Source organism: Sinocyclocheilus rhinocerous, unplaced genomic scaffold, assembly GCF_001515625.1.
Source record: "Sinocyclocheilus rhinocerous isolate Xijiao unplaced genomic scaffold, SAMN03320098_v1.1 scaffold1548, whole genome shotgun sequence".
Classification (NCBI taxonomy): Eukaryota; Metazoa; Chordata; class Actinopteri; order Cypriniformes; family Cyprinidae; genus Sinocyclocheilus; species Sinocyclocheilus rhinocerous.
In genome coordinates, this window is record NW_015630996.1 from 372003 (window position 1) to 391198 (window position 19196).

The 19196-nt window shown below is 36.8% G+C and overlaps 1 protein-coding gene across 1 annotated transcript in view; it reads right to left on the minus strand.

Moving 5' to 3' along the window:
- Window positions 1-19196, minus strand: part of LOC107740981 (PDZ and LIM domain protein 2-like) — an 87662-nt gene that overhangs the window by 33331 nt on the left and 35135 nt on the right. Inside the window, exons 4-6 of the mRNA XM_016553549.1 lie at window positions 13285-13348; window positions 11254-11402; window positions 9140-9212 (exon numbers count right to left, since the gene is read on the minus strand). Coding sequence (XP_016409035.1) covers window positions 9140-9212; window positions 11254-11402; window positions 13285-13348 — 286 coding nt within the window. The remainder of the gene's footprint in view (window positions 1-9139; window positions 9213-11253; window positions 11403-13284; window positions 13349-19196) is intronic.

Genomic DNA, 19196 nt, shown 5'->3' on the forward strand with positions numbered 1-19196 from the left:
AGTCAGGATTCAGCCTTCTGATTCTCCTTTGAATCAGACTAATTCTAAAATGTGTACATAACATTATTTAACTTTAACGATATCTGCAATACATTTATGTTGGTTCTGTTCTGTTTACTATTGGGGGGGGGTATCGCTGCTCTCATCCAGGGAGTTTTTGCCCAGAACAGAACCATACCGCCAATCCAAACTGTATGCTAATTGTCAATCATCTTTGATGATAGTGGTCCTGACAGAACAACAGCATTACAACAGCAGGCTTGATGTGAGCTTTTTACATTTGGTATGTTAGCATGCACTAATTTTCATAAATCAGAATGAATCTAATCCGATTTCAGATTCTAAGAGTTGTGTTTACAGTAAATGAACCCTAAACTTTCAATTGGGGCTGTCATGATTCCTCGATTCAATTCGAATACTCGATTTAAAAAAATCCTCGATTGCATTTTGCCCGTGTCGAGTAACCGAAAAAATACCGGACAAAAGTCCTATCTAAATGAATGGGGGAATCCTGAAATCTCAAAAACTGCTCACTGAACTCGCAATTAAATTACATATTTCAAATCAGCAACAGATTCTGAAATGAACTGCCCCATGAATGTTTTTTTCTTATGCTCAATTAGAGTTTAAAAAGCTTATTTTTCAGGCTAGACCAGTCAATGCACATGCGCAGTCATATCGCGCTTAAGACTGCGCATGCGCATCGGCTGGTCCAGCCTCAGGTTTCTATGGGAACCAGAGCTTCTAACGGCCGCTGCAGTGATGCAATGACTTTACCAATCAGCGATTGGCTCTTTCATTTAGAAGGCGGGACTATTTCGCCATATTGCGTGTTGCATTTTCTCCCATTCATCATAAGTATAGGAGTGAAACATCTTTGTATTTCTACAGTATTTGATTCCATGTACGAGAATCCATGAAACATATTATTAGACCATTTTCTAAGGATTTATGATATATTAAATCCATTTAAATCAACAAAGCATAATGCTACTGTGAATTCACAAATGCTACGATTCAGTTAAAGGTGCAGTGTGTAATATTTAGGAGGATCTATTGACAGAAATGCAATATAATATACATAACTATGTTTTCAGAGGTGTATAAAGACCTTACATAACCGTTAAGTTTTTATTAACTTAGAATGAGCAATTTATACCTACATACACCGCGGGTCCCCTTACATGGAAGTCGCTATTTTGTGCCGCCATGTTTCTACAGTAGCCCTTAAAGGACAAACAGAGCGTGTTTTGTCACTATGTTGTTCTTGTGAATAAAACACTGACACAATGATGAACAAGTAACAATAATATTCGCAATAACATATCGATTTATTGAATAATTAAGTAAATATAATTCCTTAATTTACCTTTGTAAAGAAACCTCATTGCTGGCTACTCTCTCCTGTCTCAGACTATGACATCTTAGTCCTGTATTGGCCACTGTAGCTTCTCTAAAGGGAGGGGTGAGCGGGGGACTGAGCTGTTGGTTGCAATTCGCAACCTGACCGCTAGATGCCGCTAAAATTTACACACTGCAACTTTAAATATGCAATGCAGGTTTAATATATGTGCTTTAATTTAATGATATAGATTCAGGCAGATTTACTGAATAAAAACAGCTGTTTGTGTGACTGTTACTTGCATTTTAAGCTTATTTTGAAAATGATTAAGTTAGATTTATAGAGTACTTTCAACATTCAGTCCAAAACTCAGACCTACACTACAGCTACACAGCGCCGCTCTGCTCATGTGGGCAACGTGAACACTGTAACCTGGCAATATGGATGCCAAAATAAATACACAAAATGGGCCTAAGAGTGCTGTAGCCATTATATTCAAGCTCCTGGAAAAAAAAAATTTTCCGCTAGCACAGGAAGTGGATTCAAAAGCACTGTGTTCAGTCTTTCAACTGAAACATGATCAGACTTCCTCCATCCTTACAACCCTTCTTCTATGTGTCTCAATCATGTCACTTTCTCATCGTCTATCACCCTGTCACAGAACGATGGAGAAGGCGAAGAGGGAAAGAGAGCAACAGAGAGAGAGAAGAGGAGGAGAGGAGACTGGTACAATGGACGTCACTGTGCCTGTACGGCTGCCAGGACGCGAGGAGGGAGGAGTGGAGGGTCTGACCAAACAGAGCAGTGTGGAAAGGCAAAAGAGAGAGAGTGAAAATCAGAGACAGCAGGCGGGATGAATAAGCCCTCCTCAGCCCATCTCCACCAGGTTCAGCCATACAAGGACGGGCCTGTGCCTCAGAAGGGTGAGAAAACCAACACCACACACCTCGAACGCTCTGCATCAGAGCCCTTATTGTACACGCCACTTTTCTCAGGATACCCTACACCCCCGAAGCAGGACTAATGGATATTCCTGGTATCTTTTCCTCTCTTAGCTCACTCTCTGGAGACTATACCTCTACCTGAACCACACTTTACAAAGATCACAGAGGACCATTAGAGGAAAAAGACCCACTGCGCCAGGCACAACGGGTGTATAGATGTGTGTATACATGAGCATGAATGTGACAGACAGTGTTGTGGAGCAACTAACTAAAAGTAGAGACGCTACCAACCTAGGTTTCTCAGTAGTGTGACAGTAGCTCAGTTGTTTAAAGTAAACTCAAGTGAATTCAGGTATCGCAAAATCATAAATGCGCAATAAGATAATAGATATTCATTGAGATTTGCATTACATGTAACAGTTTATATGAGTGTTTTCTTTAAAAAAATAACTTAAGGCCATATATATTTAAAAAATAACTGGAATTGTTTTTTTCAATATTAGCTGATACAGAGAAATTAAAAATCTCTAATGTGCCCTTTTTACAGACTGTGATGAGGCATTTTTTAAACATATAAAGTTCATTTATAACACCATACTTTTTTTCTAACCTTGGCATTAAATTATAAATCTCTGACCAACACAATCAATCTCCTGATAATTTTTCCTCTTTTGTAAAGTCATTGAAAGGTTTCCTTGGATTTTCTTTCATTTGCTATTGGAGGTATATGGGAAAGTTAAGTTATATTTGTTGTAGTTTCTGTTCACCATGACAGAAGTGTACACAACTATGATGACTTCGGCTTCTTAGAACACTGAAAATGTGAAAAGGGTAAATATTGGTTGATAAGTTAAATGGCATGATATATTACGCATCCCTAATCCTAAGGATTTCAATTCCTTAATGGTTCAGTTACCATTCTTTTAGTACTTTTAGAAATTTTTATTAGTGGCTACATAAATGAAATCCAACAATAGTCTCTATAATTGTAGACTAAAAACACATTTTTATTAAATTACTGACAAAACCTATACGTTGTTACATTGCCAATGAATAGTAGTGCAAGAAACACTGTCAGAATTTTAGCATGATGTTCCATCCACTTTTGGAGAAAACTTTGAAATATTGAAAATTAAAAATGTTAAGTAATGTTTCCAAATAAAAAATTTCATTTGCATGTACGTACCCCCTCAAATACAGCTGATTACTGCTATGATTCTAATTTTAATATAAATGTGATATAAATAATATAAATAAACTAATATGATTCTGATTTTACTTTCACTTTAGTCACTTTAATGTATTTAAATACAACTGCTTTTTTTTCAACAAGTCTTTGGTTACAAATATTAACTTTCATAGAAAGTTACTGTAGCAGGACTGTAGAATTTAGCTTGTAGCTTGTCAAGCTATGGTTTTCAAAGTGTCAGGCGCAGTGGTTTACATCCATCCAAACAACACCTGATGAGTTCTGGGAACATGCATGTACTTGTAAGTACAGAGAAAAACTAATTTTTGAGAACACATTGTGCTTTTCACTCATCTCTATAGCTAAACCACACAAAAAGGAGCAACCATTCAAGCAATCATGCCACACAATTCCAAAATAATGTGTGGAAGCTGTCGGAAAGGGCACCACACATACACACACATCCTTAAGATGACATTATGCCAAGACTCTATATGTTAAGTGCTGGAGACAACTAAGAGTAAAAGAATGCAAGCGTTCCCTGAAGAAGAAGAGAGGAAAGAGCAGGACTGAAGGGTTTCCAGTTTGAGGATGAAAAACGAGGAGAGAGCTTGAACGGATCTTAAAATTCCAGCAGAAATATGTGAGGGAAAGATCCTAACTCTCTCTGGCACCAAAGTGCCTTCAGGGATCTAAAAAAATATCACAATTATACCAGAGTCCTCCATAACAGACCCTCATGACAGACGAACATAAAAGACTCTGAGGCCACTGACAGTAAACAGCAAGCCGACTGTTTATGTGTATGTTTGGGTGTCCAGTGTTTCTGACCACAGACATGGCAGCAAATCAACCCTACTGCTACACCTCATTGGCTGCTTCCTTGTTCCTGCCTTTCAGCATCATTTAATCCAGAACTTTCCCTTATATATCTAATCCATTGTTTGGCATGGCTAACTCCAGCCTTTCATCCCTGCACTAAAACCGTACGCTGTAGCGAAACAATCTAAAAAACAGATGCTGCTGAACCCCCTTAACATACATGTTAGTAGAGAGAGCCTGAGAAAGAATAAAGAATGAGAAAAGTGTTTTGATTGTGCAGAGAGCGACTGAGAACAGAAGGTGACGACCCTAATTTGGACTGGATTGGTGTCGGCAGTAAATTAACAGGGTTAACTGGATGGTTGCCTCAGATTTATTGGGAGGTCCAAAGCTGGATGTCTGCGGGTCAAAATAATGGCTGAGACATTTCATACTTTAAAAGTGGCATGCAAGTAGGGTGTCTTGAACATGATGGCTATGGCTCCGTCTACACCACACTCTCCTTGTAAGCACATGTACACTGGTGGGATGTCTGTGAGAGAATTTATGATTAGGGCTGTACAATAGGGCCAACAAAAATCATATTGCAATTATTTTGTCATATAATGTGGTCTAAACTTGGAGACAGCCATCCCATATTCATGAAAATTAGTACAAAATGACAATATCACACTGAAAAAAACCACAAACTACAAACTAAAAAGGAATGCCATTTGACACCAAATCAATGTTTTGCCCACACTGCCATTAAAGTTACTTTTAATGAAAAAAAAAAACAATGCAACACGTGACAAGAAAACAAAAATCAAAAACACAAGCCCAAAAACACAAGACAAAAAAAGAATAAAACAAAAACACCACAAGCCTAAAAACAACAAACAACATTACAAAAAACAGACAAAAAGCAAACAAGAAACAAAATGACAAAAAGCAAACAAGATAACAAACAAAAGACAAAAACAAACAAGATAACAAACAACAAGACAAAAACAACACAAGCAACAAAAACAAAGCAAGACTAAAGAAAAAAAAATAGCCAAAAAAAAAACAAGCCAAAAAACAAGACGAGGAAAAAAAAGCAAACAAGACAACAAACAAAACAAAACAAAAAAACAAGACAAAAAACAAAACATTCCAAAACAAAGGAAAAAGCAAACAAAACAAATAAAATAAGACAAAAACAACAAGGAACAGAGTACAAGACAAAAAACAAAACATCCTAAGACAAAAAACAAAACAAAAAAACAGACAAGACAAGACGAAAAAAAAACCATTGTTTTTGCATTTACATTCAGTACTAAAGTCTAGCTCAGCCAGGACTCAGTGTCCAAGACTAGACTCACAAGTCCTAGTCCTAGACCATATTTTCTAGTCTAGTCACAGACTAGTCACAGAAAATATGGTCTTAGACTCAGACTTGAGAGGGACTTCTTTCCATGTTTTGTCCGGACTTCAGTCCACACGGTTATCATTATGCTGTTACGGTGTTATCATGAAATACTTACGAAAGGCATATTACAATTTTAGTTTTATTGCGATTCATTTCAAATGTTGTGTGTAAAAACATCTAAAGAAAAGTGGTAACACTTTAGTAAAGGGACCAATTCTATTGGCCGTTTATTAGTACTTATAAAGCACGTATTCTGCATGACCATATGTGACCCTGGACCACAAAACCAGTCATAAGGGTCAATTTTTCGGTTTGTTAGGATAGGATTCTACATCTCTAATCCTACCCATTACCTAAATTTAACAACTACCTTAATAATGAGCAGCAAATTAGATGTTTATTTAGGTAAAAATCAGTTAATGGTTTGTTAATTGCGAGAATTGGACTTTAAAATAAATTGTGACCAGAAAAGCAGATCCACACACTATACATTCTAAAGCACAAATATCTGCTGAATGTCCTAGCGACTAGCGTCCAGATGAAAACTCGCATTGATTTGATGTCTTGGAAACATCCATGCTATCAATAAAAGTCCAAACGAGATAATCTTCCCTTCTGAACTGCATAAGGACAAGCAAATTACAGAATTATCATTTTTGGATGAACTATTCCTCACATTCTTTCTCCCCATCTAGTTTTGCATGGACATTTTCACAGCATATTACATCTTTTTTGTTGACAAAGGCCAGTGCTCAGTGCCACTATCATCACTGACTTCTCCCAGACCTCCCATGAGCTTCGTTCAGAAGCATTCAAACGTTGGTCTTTAAAAGGACAGAGCGTTTCTGACAGGGGAATTGGGATGTTAATTGAGTTTAATAAGCTGTGTCATGAATGTGTATTTATTTAGCATCCACAGCACTGATAAAATGACTGGAATGTCTTCAGCCATCAAAGGTCCTGTCTGTTTTTTCCTGCTCTGACATCTGCCTTGTAGAAACTTCTGTGGGACTGAGACTATTACTAAATAGCAGACATATCTCGCAATAACTTTCCCACAACTTCATCTGCTCAATTTTAGTTTTTGGGACAGAATCTGGAGCACTTTCTCTTCAGATTGTTGCCTGTTCTTCCATTTTTTTTATCCCCCAAGATGCTACAGAGTCAACGGAGAACAGCAGAGCAGCACTAATAAGTACATAACTCATATAATAATGAAGATCTCGTAGGCAGCACGCTATAATGATGCTAATAAACCCGAGGTTAAAAGAAGCTACAAGAAAGGTCAACCACACTGTTTCAATGATGTTCTAAATGAACCACTTCCAGGTGACCAGGTGACCTTTTCAAAGTTTATGTACTCACCGCCCGCTATGAAAATATTGGAAATGCTAACCCTTTTATTGCGAACGGTATTAACGGATGGAAATCATAATCTCATTTCCTGAGAGTGCAATCCTGGAGCTTGTTGCGAAGAGGCATCGCAGTTCATTTGTGCCACTGAAAACCTGCTTTTCCCATGAAGTCATATATAGGCAGAGACTAAAGGGATTTGTGAGCCACATCTCAGGAGCAGAGCAAAGCAATCCTCGTCCGTGAGAAGACTCAATGTAGCATGTACTAGGAGCATGAACACACATGGAAGCTCCTCCGATGCATTAGGCAGAACTAACATCAATGTTCCGCTGCAGTCTCATGCATTCATAATTTATCTTCCTAGAGAACAGACCAAAAATATTGACAAGTATTTTGTACTTAGTTGTATGAGCACATTTTTGAGCACAAAAAAAAAATAGTTTTCAGCATGAGAACGTCCCATTGTCATTAATAATAAATGCTGCTAGCTTATAAAACATACAGTAACAAGACATCTGATCCAAAAAAATGTAAGGCTTAGGAGAAGCACTATATCCTTAACCCTTGTCCTGTGCATAAAGTCCTTTACCTAATTTAGTTTTCCTGTTCAAAAATGACCGGCATTTTAAAAATTGCTTGTGAATCTCTCCTTATGCAATATTATCACCAATCTTGGATTCAATCCTTTTGTCAACTTGTTTTCTTTCAGTAAGCAAAGGTTTTGTATTTTGTTTTTGAACTGATTAATGGTAGTACCACATTTTTTGAGTGAAAAAAAGCATTATTTGTGGACAATTTTGGCAATGTTCTACAATCTATCAGTACCAAAAAGAATTACAAACTTGTGCTAATTGAAATAAAATAAATTTTTGTACGTTATTTTTTATCACAAGTGCAAATAGGTGGGGGGAAAAAAACCTCCCCCCACCTATTTTTAAATCAAATTATTGATTTTGTGGGAAGTTGTTATACCCTTTAGGCTTAAGTCCAATGCAATAATATTAGACAGCGGCTATTTGCACTAAGTGTAAATAGCATATTTTCTTAGTGATAGATGCTATTTACACTACATGCAAATAGCTATAGATTCTATTTACACTGTTAAAATAGCAGGATTTTCTGCTATTTATACTACTTATTGCAAATAATGGCAATTATCTACACCTCAGTATTGTATAGTAGTACATTATAAAACAGTATCCAATAATAACGTATTGAGTGTAAATTATAATTTTAATTCAAATTATTAAATGGATGCCACCTTATTGGGACAATAAAACCCTCGCTACACCTACCCGATACTTCATTTTCACCTTTTTGATTATTTCCTTCATTTTTACCTTTTTGATTATTGCCTTAATTTTTATTGAAAATAAATGCCTTACCGATGTGATATGAGATTTGAAAAGGGAGAAAGAAAAAAAAAAAAAGGAAGAAAAAAAAGATCGATGTTCAACGAGGCGGATTGGAACCTGGGTCGATCACGTCAAAAATGACTATGGCACGCGCTTGGCCATCTACGCCACTGTAGCTGTTGTTTATCAATCGTCTTTTGAAGTGTTGACCACCCCAATCACACTTTGGTGGGCGGAGTTAGTGTAAATAGCCTATGCCAACAAGGCAGGCTATTTGCACTATAAGGGTAAATAGATACTTCGATAATATTAACTAGCCTTTTTGGGAACAAAATCCTCTCTGGGTCAAAATGACCGAAACACAACATGAGGATGTTGTTGCTTGTTATGTCATGGCTGGTTCAGACAAAAATGGTTATATCTAGTCACATTGTGTTTGGTTAAGACATAGTGTTATTGTCTTTTTCATGACTTACTGAAACCGGGACAAGTAGAACCCTCTGTTTTTTTACAACAAAAGACATCCTGCAATCAGCGCTCCAGATCTCATTTGTGTGAAGGCTACTTGCTATTTAAAACAAGAACACGCTCTTCAGACTGTGACGCCCTGACTTCTGTTTCAATAGGTCATACATCAACACAAAAGAACCCCTGTCAAATCATTTAATGGAGGCTTTATTGGTTCAGATCTGTAATTTTTTCTTCAGGTTTATATTAAAAGAGTTGAGAGAGCGACTCTACCTGAGAGAGGGGTCGGGACAGTCTGTGACTCTGTACGCTCTTCTCCTCTGAAGACCAGGAATGGAGCTGGAGGCTGTAATATAAAGAAATATTTAGCTTTAATAAGTGCAGATCATGGGACATTTCTGAATGTCCCATGTTTTGAAGTAAACTACAGTTGACATGAAATGGGTTGCAGTTACATGAACCTGAGCCATACAGTTCGATTCAGATGGAAAGTAGAAATGGACCAAGAAACTCAACAGAAGTAAACATAAGAATGTGAAACTACACAGACGTGTCAAGAGGAAAAGTCATAAATTATGAGCCACAGGCACTTAGCTCTACAATAACTATTGTATAATACACTACCATTCAAATGTCTGGTGAGTTTTTTTGAGAGAGAGAGAGAGAGAGAGAGAGAGAGAATAAATTTTTTTTTACCAAGGATGCATTAAATTGATCAAAAACATTTTTTTCAAAATATTCAATCTTACAGACCCCAAAAGTTTGAACAGTAGCGTACAATATCAGGTTTTTCCAGTAATGTATGAGATCATCTTACAGGATATAGTTCACTAATCACATGGATCACTTCTTGTCATTTTTAAAACAATACCAGGGTGAGGGTGAGCAAATGACAAAACGTTTTGAGTAACTATCCCTTCACCTGTAGCCATTTAATGATCTAATCAAATACCATCTCTTCAAAAATAAATCATAGAGTGTTAATACAAATATACAACATAGATCTTATTGGGCAGGCGATATTAAAAGAAACAAGTCATTTTCTCAGCATCATGCTGTGCTGTAATACAGGCATCTGGCAAGTTCTGCCTGATTAATCCATAATTTATGAATCTAGTCATAATCCATCACTAAATCTAATCAAATGAGCTTCGCCAGCAGTGATATGTGGAATGTGCTGCAGTCAGTCAGAGGTTAGAGATGTTTACACTGTTAAATCTGAGGAGAACAAGTAAAGAGGTGTTTGCATCCGAGTGTGTGTGTGCATGTTTATGTGGTTTATGCGGACACAAATTTGTATAATGACATGGGTATTACAATGTAAAGGTGATTTATGAGAACACTTTCGGTGTCCCCATGACTCAAAAGGTTTAAAAATAATTCAGAATGAGTCTGATTAATCTAAAAAAGTTTTCTGTATGGGGTAGGTTAGGTGTGGAGTTGTGTCGGGTGATGGAAAATATGGTTTGTACAGTATAAAAATCAATATGCCTATGGAGAGTCCGCGTAAACCATAAAAACCAACATGTGTGTGTGTGTGTGTGTGTGTGTGTGCGCGCGCACACATGAAAGGGCTTCAGAACACATAGGAACTCTATAGGAAACCTGGTATAACAAAGAAAAAGTTCTTCACAATGAACGTTATGAACATCGAGAGGAGTCCTAGTATAAAAATCAATATGCCTATGGAGAGAGTCCGTAAACCATAAAAACCAACATGTGTGTGTGTGTGTGTGTGTGTGTGTGTGCGCGCGCGCACATGAAAGGGCTTCAGAACACATAGGAACTCTATAGGAAACCTGGTATAACAAAGAAAAAGTTCTTCACAATGAACGTTATGAACATCGAGAGGAGTCCTGAGGCATCTTAACATGCATCCTGTAGAATAACATCAGCTCTAATTCAAAGTTCCCTTTATCAGTTGCATGTAAAACCACACTGTCTGCAACTTCACTTATTTTATTGGACCTTACACCTTAAAAATGTCCACCCAAAAATGAAAATTCCTTTCATGTCATTCTCAACCTTTATGACTGCAGAATGTCCAAGCTGATCTTAGCCACACAATGAAAGTAAATGATGATCAATGTTGTCAAGTTTCCTAAGAATTTTTAGTCAATAATGAATTAATTACACTTATTGCATGGTTTCAGAAGACTTTTATGGTGCTCACAGAACTTAAATGTCGTGGTCACCAACCGCTTTCATTGTATACAAAAAAAGAAGCTTGTACATTCTGCTCAATATCTCTTTTTGTTTTCAAAAGAAGAAAAATAAATGTTTGCTAATAGGCTTAATGTTTGGTCAAAGCATTGCCAGCATGCAATCCACGCTCTTGCATCAATGTGACAGTAGCAAACCTCAGTAGTAAAGTTGCAAAGTCGTACCTCTTACTGGTGGGTGTGATTCTGCCCCCTTTGCGGTCGAGGCTGGATGGTGGCTCAGGTGAATATGGGCCAGGTGACAGAGAGGCTGGGCTGGAGATGGTGTACTCTCTGTAGTTCTGGTTCTCATCTCGACTCACCTGTACAGCCTCCTGCACAACCAGAGGGAAAAAAATCATCAATAACAGGTGCTTGAGTTTGAACTGATCAGTTCTGCTTAAACAACTCTATGGATCAATAGTCTTTTCACTAGCCTCACAACAAAAAAATATTTTATTTAATTTTTTGTTTTATTTTTTTATTTCAAGTGGTGGCCAAAATTATTAGAACACTAGTATTTTCACCAGATAAAAATGGTTTTCAGTTATTTCTATCTTTTGCTGTAGTGTGTCAGTAGGAAATATCAGTTTACATTTCCAAACATTAAATTTGCTATTAATTGTAATAATCCAGTGAGATTATTATAGACCAGACAAGGAGTCTGAAAACAGCCAGTGCTCCACACAGAGATCTGAAATGACATGAAGAAACAGAACAAACTGAGACAGACTAAATCCAGAAGAACTCTGGCAACGTCTCCAAGATGCTTCAAGAAACCTACCTGCAAAGCTACAGTACTGTTAAAAGTTTTAGGCACTTGTGTAAAAATTATGTAAAGTGAGGATACTTTCAAAAATAATGTCATAAATAGATTTTCTTTGTCAATTAACTTCTATTAACTCAATTAAATCAACATTTGGTGTGACCATCCTTTGCGTTTAAAGCAGCTTTTGCCCTAGGTGCACTTAGTTGCGCATAGTTTTTCATGAAATGAAATGAAGAAATGAAATGAAATGAAATAAAATATATTCTCCTGCCACACACAATCTCTCATTAGATGTAAATCTTTTCTTTTTCCAACTTAAAGATTTGTGCCTTAATCACAAGTTCTCACATGGTTGTTTGGAAGGACTAAGAGACCTGTGGGGCTCACAATCCTTTCGATCATAGTATCTGTTACAACAGAGACCCGTCAGCAGTCCCTTCAGCATTTTAAAAGGCAGGAACTCTGTCTGATTTATAACACTCCCAAGTTCCTTTCACATGTCATGGATACAGACATGCAGAATTATTGTTGTACAGAAAATGAAAAAGTGGGAAATGCAGACTCAAATGTCTTTTGAGCTCAACCTGACAAACTATAAATCATTGATAAACAGATAGTGGTTCATCTTCTCTTTAATGGTTACCAGGCGTGCTCTACTGCAAATCTGAGAAGAGAACTGAACACTATGGCTTGGGCCAGTGGTTCAGTAGAGCAGCACATGCACCACAGGCTTGCAACAGCGATAGACTGCGGTTTTCTTGCTTCTTCCAGTAACACTTCGTAAATGAGGATATGCTGCTACTTTAATACTGTAATATCTACAAGGCTTTTTAATGCATTTGAAAGAAGCTCGCTAAGGCTGCATTTATTTGATCAAAAATACAGTAAAACAGAAACATCGTGAGATGTTATTACAATTTAAAATAACTTTGTTTTTTGTTGTATATTTTCTAATGTAATTTATTCCTGTGATGTTAAAGCTGAATTTCGGGCATCATTACTCCAGTCTTCAGTGTCACATGATCCTTCAGAAATCATTCTAATATGCTGATTTGCTGCTCAAGACACATTTACTATTATCAATGTTACATATTAGGTATCAAGTATTGTTTTCTGAAACATTTATTAAAATTATGTTAGTATTTGCTTAAAACAAGATAAAATGCAGGGTAAGAAAAATAATCTTAATTTAAAGGGAGGACAAGATTATTTTTCTTTCCCCATCATCAGACATTTTTTCTCATTTTAAGGAAAACTCAATTTAGATTTTTTTTTTTCCTCAGAAAACAAGACTTAATATCTTAAGTAATTTTGCTTCTCAAATAAACGTAGCTTGATTTAAGAATGTTTAGATAGATGGATAGATGGATAGAGATATCAAAAATTCTCAAACATTTTTTCTCATGAACAGACAAAATTCCCTTTAATATTTGCTTTTTTTTACTGACCTGGAAGCGGCCGACCAGTTGCTCTGTGATTCCATTGGTCTGACCAGGAGTGGGAGGAGCAGGTCTGTGTGGAAAAAGTCAAACATTAGCACAAGACATTTTATTTTAGTATGCATATTATCATATTCTTCTTCCTGTAACTTTAGTGCACCGTTAATCTGGGTCACTTTCTTTAAGCATGGCTTTATAAATTAGACAAATCTGGCATAAACCAGGAGACGCAAGCATGTTTTAGGAGTCAGATACAGTATGATGCTTTGATAAAGTAGCATGGATAAACTTAAAACTTCCTTCAAAATAATTTCTCATATTATCCTGAAACTTTTCAGCTACCAAGTAAAACTGACAGACTGACATAAGCAGAAAGATCTGGACTGGAATCCCCTCAACACTGCCATTTATTTCCTCCGCTGGAACTGCAGATTGCGATACATTTAACAAAATGCAGAAGGGCTGACCGAGCGTTAATGTAAATTGATGAAATCTGACAGAGAAAAGACAACAGCCTTGTTTAAATACATTAGCAGAGCCCCTGACCAGGAAGCAGCACATGTCTGAAAACGTTTATTTATCTTCGAATTAATCCCTGGCATATTCTTACAGAAAGCTCTTTATAGCTTCATGAGGAAGGAATGCCACACAAGGGCCTGATTCAGAGCTGGTGCTCTCACGATACCTCAAGTCAAACCCAGGAAGGCTTTCCTTTATTCCTCAGGAAGCCAAGATCTCTTTGGGAAACTATGATTATTTTATTAATTGAATATTCTTTTAAACAAACAAACACCCACTGTGCTTGTAGTCTTTCATTTGTATAGAAAAAGAGAAAGCTCACCAATTAAGGAAATAGGTTCACTCTGGCCATAAATGTAATCTGGTTTATTTGTTGAACGATTTCCGGCTTCAAACTAAATTCAGTGTAGATGTTTGAAACACACACTTCAATAAGAGCGCTTTAAACAATCAGAGAGTTGATGTAGGCCTGAGAACTGGAGGAGTCTTTCCAAATAAGCTCTTTTTCACTGGCGTTAATGAGATGTTTTACTGCGAGGCTTAAGCAGAGCATCTTCCTATCACTGCCAGTAAAAACAAGCCATGAACAGCCCAGGAGGACACATTCATTTTACACTCCCTCTATCTTTTGCTGCTTCTGCTCGCAATTGTTTTATCTCTCTTACTTTGTTTCACTCCATTTCATCCTAATGTCATACTCCCTTTGATTTATTCTTTCTTCCTTCCTATATAGTACATTCAGTTTTCCCCCTTCATCTTTCTTTCTGTCTCTGGCTCAAAGCTGAGGAGGTCTGGAGATGAGCTTTGGATGAGTCTAAATGCAGAAAGAGTATTCTGATGCTTGCAGTGATGGTATTTAAAATGGCAAATTAAGAAACGCTACTATTGGAGATGGATAGAGTCAGCATAAAGCAGTTACAAATCTCGGTAACACTTTATTTTAAGGTGTCCTTGTTACACATGTTACATGTACTATTACAATTACAATTAATTATGCATAATTACATGCAAGTAACCTTAAGCCAAACCCTAATCCTAACCATAGTAAGTAAACGTAGTTAGTTAATATTACTCAGTACTTAAATGTATAATTACACTGTAACAAGGAAACCTTCAAATAAAGTGTAACCCAAATGTCTCTGCCAAATGAATTGGTGATTATATAATATATATTGTATTGTATTATAATATACTCACAAATGAAAACGCAAACTCGAGAGACAAATTCCACAGAACAAGCACAACCTGAGGTAAAGCTTATCTATGTTATCCTTTGACTTGTGGCTCCTTATTTTTCCCATTAGAAGACAATGGTTGGATGGGCAGAGACAGGCAATTAAGGTGAGAACAGGTTGTCTGTACATGGAGCTCTAGCAGAATGGGCATAAATTAGCAAATTAGCAGTTGTTCAATGGCTTTTAAACACTTGATGCTTTTTGCACAAGTACTGACATGATTTAGGGTCCAGAATCCACCCAGTATTGTTTGGGCTCAACTATGGCATTATATATATAGTACAACATGTGTTGTGTACAACACACACACACTATTGTGCAAAAGTCTTAGGCCAATAGTATTTTTTTTTTCACCAACAAAAAATGGTTTTAAGTACGTTTTTTCTATCTTTTGCTGTAGTGTGTCAGTAGGAAATATCAGTTTACATTTTCAAACATTCATTTTGCTATTAATTGTAATAATCCAGTGAGATTTTTGTCTGACAACAACCAGTGCTCCACACAGAGATCTGAAATGACATGAAGAAACAGAACAAACTGAGATGAGAAGAGAATGAGAAGAACTCTGGCAACGTCTCCAAGATGCTTCAAGCAACCTACCTGCAAAGCTTCCTCAAAATGTGCACCTAGGGCAAAAGCTGCTTTAAATGCAAAGGATGGTCACATCAAATGTTGATTTGATTTAGTTAATAGAAGTTAATTGATGAATAAAATCTATTTATGACATTATTTTTGAAAGCATCCTCACTTTATATCATTTTTACACAAGTGCCTAAAACTTTTAACAGTACTGTGGCTTTTCAGGTAGGTTTCTTGAAGCATCTTGGAGACGTTGCCAGAGTTCTTCTCATCTCAGTTGGTTCTGTTTCTTCATGTCATTCCAGACAGACTGGATGAAGGTGAGATCAGATCTCTAACATATTAAATAGGGTTGAATGTTAGGTACGTTAACAATTTTTTTTTATTGTTTAAATGATTCAAAGCTGAAAGAGTGAGTAATTTCTATACCATTCACGTCACTAGCTAAAAAGGTGATTGTTTCAGACAGTTTTCTAGACAACCCCACATTTCTCTGGCAGGCAAGTCCTGAGCCAATATTTGATTCAGTGACTGCAAATCAAGTATTGGAGGTTAATTGCATATAAAAAATAGACACAATTAATTACCTTTGAGGCTACTGACAGCCATCTGCTGCAAACTCAACCTAAAATGTTTTATGACACAAACTGGTTATAATGTCTGTTTTTATTTTGAGATAATCCAAGAACTAATAATCAATTCAGTAATTCAATACTTTACAAATGAAAGGTACTTCATCTAATTTGATTATTTTCTTTATTTGGATCTTGATGGATGTAAACCGAAAGACTAGATTGCCTATAACAAAAAACACCTGCATTACATTGTGTAACACTGTAAAGTTAAAAACAAGAGACCTAAAGCAGTGATACATTATAAACATGATTGAAGTTGTTGTACTGAGCTTATACGTGCAAATCTGTGACAGCATGACTGAACATCAAACAGCTTCCAAAAACCGCTTCAGTTAATGTCAACGTGGTCCATCTACACTAGTATCCATGGTTTCAGAATTTTTAAAATCGCATTACGGACATAATGTGTTAAAAATAGCATAGCAGACTTTCTACTTGTTGATGCACATCTACACTACAGATACATATAGTGATACCAGCCTTATCGTTCTGTCAAAAAATTCTGTTGAGCTGCCAGATAAGATCAAACCAGAAAATAAAAATCCTGTTCCAAACTGCTTTCACTCTGGTCGATACTCAATATATGAGGAAATTCTGTTTAAAAAGTGAGACACTTCTAAACTGACGTCATTGTGCCGTGTGCCCCATTTAGTCCTCAATAAGGTCATCTGCAAAGACCGATTGTGGATACATCAGCCTCAGCTGAAGGTTTAGTGTGATATTGCAGAGGAGGACTACAGTAGTTTGTCTTCTAATGCTCCTCTGAGAAGATCTTCACTTTTGAAGGCAAATGCATGAATTCCCAGCAAAATTCCCTGCAACTTCTTCCTTATTACAACATGATTTCCAGAGTGACTTCTCGTCTTGTGACAGTACACTTTCATTCTTTGGAAGATGTTGCATCAGACCGTCTCAATGCACCACATGTACTGCAGCATTCCAGCCATATTTTCAACTCACTAGAGATTAAATCATTACAAAGTCTATATGAGAACGTCACAGAAAAATGTAGAAATAAAATGAGAAAAGGACAGGAAAAACCATAAAACCACATGAGACGCACATCAAAGGCTCTTCACAAGCTGGAAAGTTCTCACAGGAGCCATTAATGCTCGACGCAAAGCAAAGCCAAGAGTTACTGGTGGCAATAGAGACAATCTTAAAGACTTCATGATCAGCGTTGGGGAGTAACTAATCAATATTAGCAACGATACTAACTACATTTTTCAAACTTTCAAACAGTGTACAGTAGCATTTGCAATAAAAAAGTTTTAAAGCAATAGCGTTGTAGAATAACTAAAAACACTACATAGCTGTTTTCAATATCATAATGATTTGCACATGCAATTTTACTGCCGAGAAAACTGATAAATCAAACACACTCCACGGTCTTTCTCTCAGATGTAGCACTGAAAAATCTGACTCACTCTAGCGAACTGGTTCACAAATTCAAAACAACTCAGATTCAACTATGACATTTTACATTTTAATGACTATGTCTCTGACTCAGTTATATAAATTGGGGATTATTCTATTTGTTTTAATTGTATTTCATGTAAATATATTAGTTTGAGCAGAAGTAGTTGATTCTTCTATGGTTTAAGCCCAAAGTATACTTCTATTTTTTACGACTACATGAAAAAAATATTACTTTGTAATATGCACTGTACAGTATGTTTTTCTAACTGTGCACACTCCGAATGCTCATGCATTTGATTACATGAACCTCGATTTATTTTACACTATGTAGTTTGCCTTAGCCAGAAACAATATCAAACTACTTGATACAACAACAGACGGTCATGTTGACAAGTCCCTGTATTAGGTTAAGAGATACACACAACTCTCGTTTAAATGTGCACAAAGACATTTTATCACTCCGAAATTCTATAGAGAAATAGCACACACACTAGGGATGCGCCGATCCGATATTCATATCGAGTATCGGCTCCGATACTGTCATTTATTGTCAGATCAGGTATCGGTCAGAGAGGGCCGATCCATATCCGAGATTGTGCGTATTATTCTGTGTTACTTCTGAAGCCATACGATAGCTTAAAGGGTTACTCCACCCCAAAATGAAAATGTTGTCATTAATCACTTACCCTCATGTCGTTCCAAACCCGTAAAAGCTTTCTGGCATCACCGTAGTGCCATTTTGGAGAATATCCACTGAACACAAGCAGCGTACGCTTTTCTGTGTCAGCCGCACTGCACGGATGCGCTGTTTTCGTTCAAATCAAAGCGTAAATACCACAGAGATATATAAATTCTACATTTATTTAAATGAAGAAAAAAAAAAAACTTCACTGGTATCGGATCGGTATCGGTCAATACTGAACCCTAGGTATCGTAATCGGTATCGGAGATGAAAAAGGCGGATCGGAGCATCCCTAACGCACACTAAAAAAGGATGAAACTTTTCTATTTGATAGCGCACTAGATAGCTGTAGATGGGCTGTGCGTTTGGCTGCGCGCATACACAAGCGTTAAAAACTATACTTTGTATACTTGGAGCTTCACACTCTTCTTGGAAAATTTTGCATTAGATGTTGAAATTCACTTCAGTGGTAATCAGTGGCCAGTTGCACAAACTGTTTAGACTTAGTCATCTATTTTTTTTTTCTTTAAAGGGGTCATATGATGCGATTTCAATTTTTCCTTTCTCTTTGGAGTGTTACAAGCTCTTGGTGCATAAAGAAGATCTGTAAAGTTGCAAAGACTAAAGTCTCAAATCCAAAGAGATATTCTTTATAAAAGTTAAGAGTCAGCCACGCCTACCTAAAACGGCTCGTTCTAACACACCCCACATGTCTACGTCACGATGTGAGAAGATTTGCATAACGCCGCCCAAACGTTCACGCAAAGAAAGAAGGCGTAACTTAAAAATATTTGGCTGCACAACTGTTGATAATTCTAATAATAAATCAGCATATTAGAATGATTTCTGAAG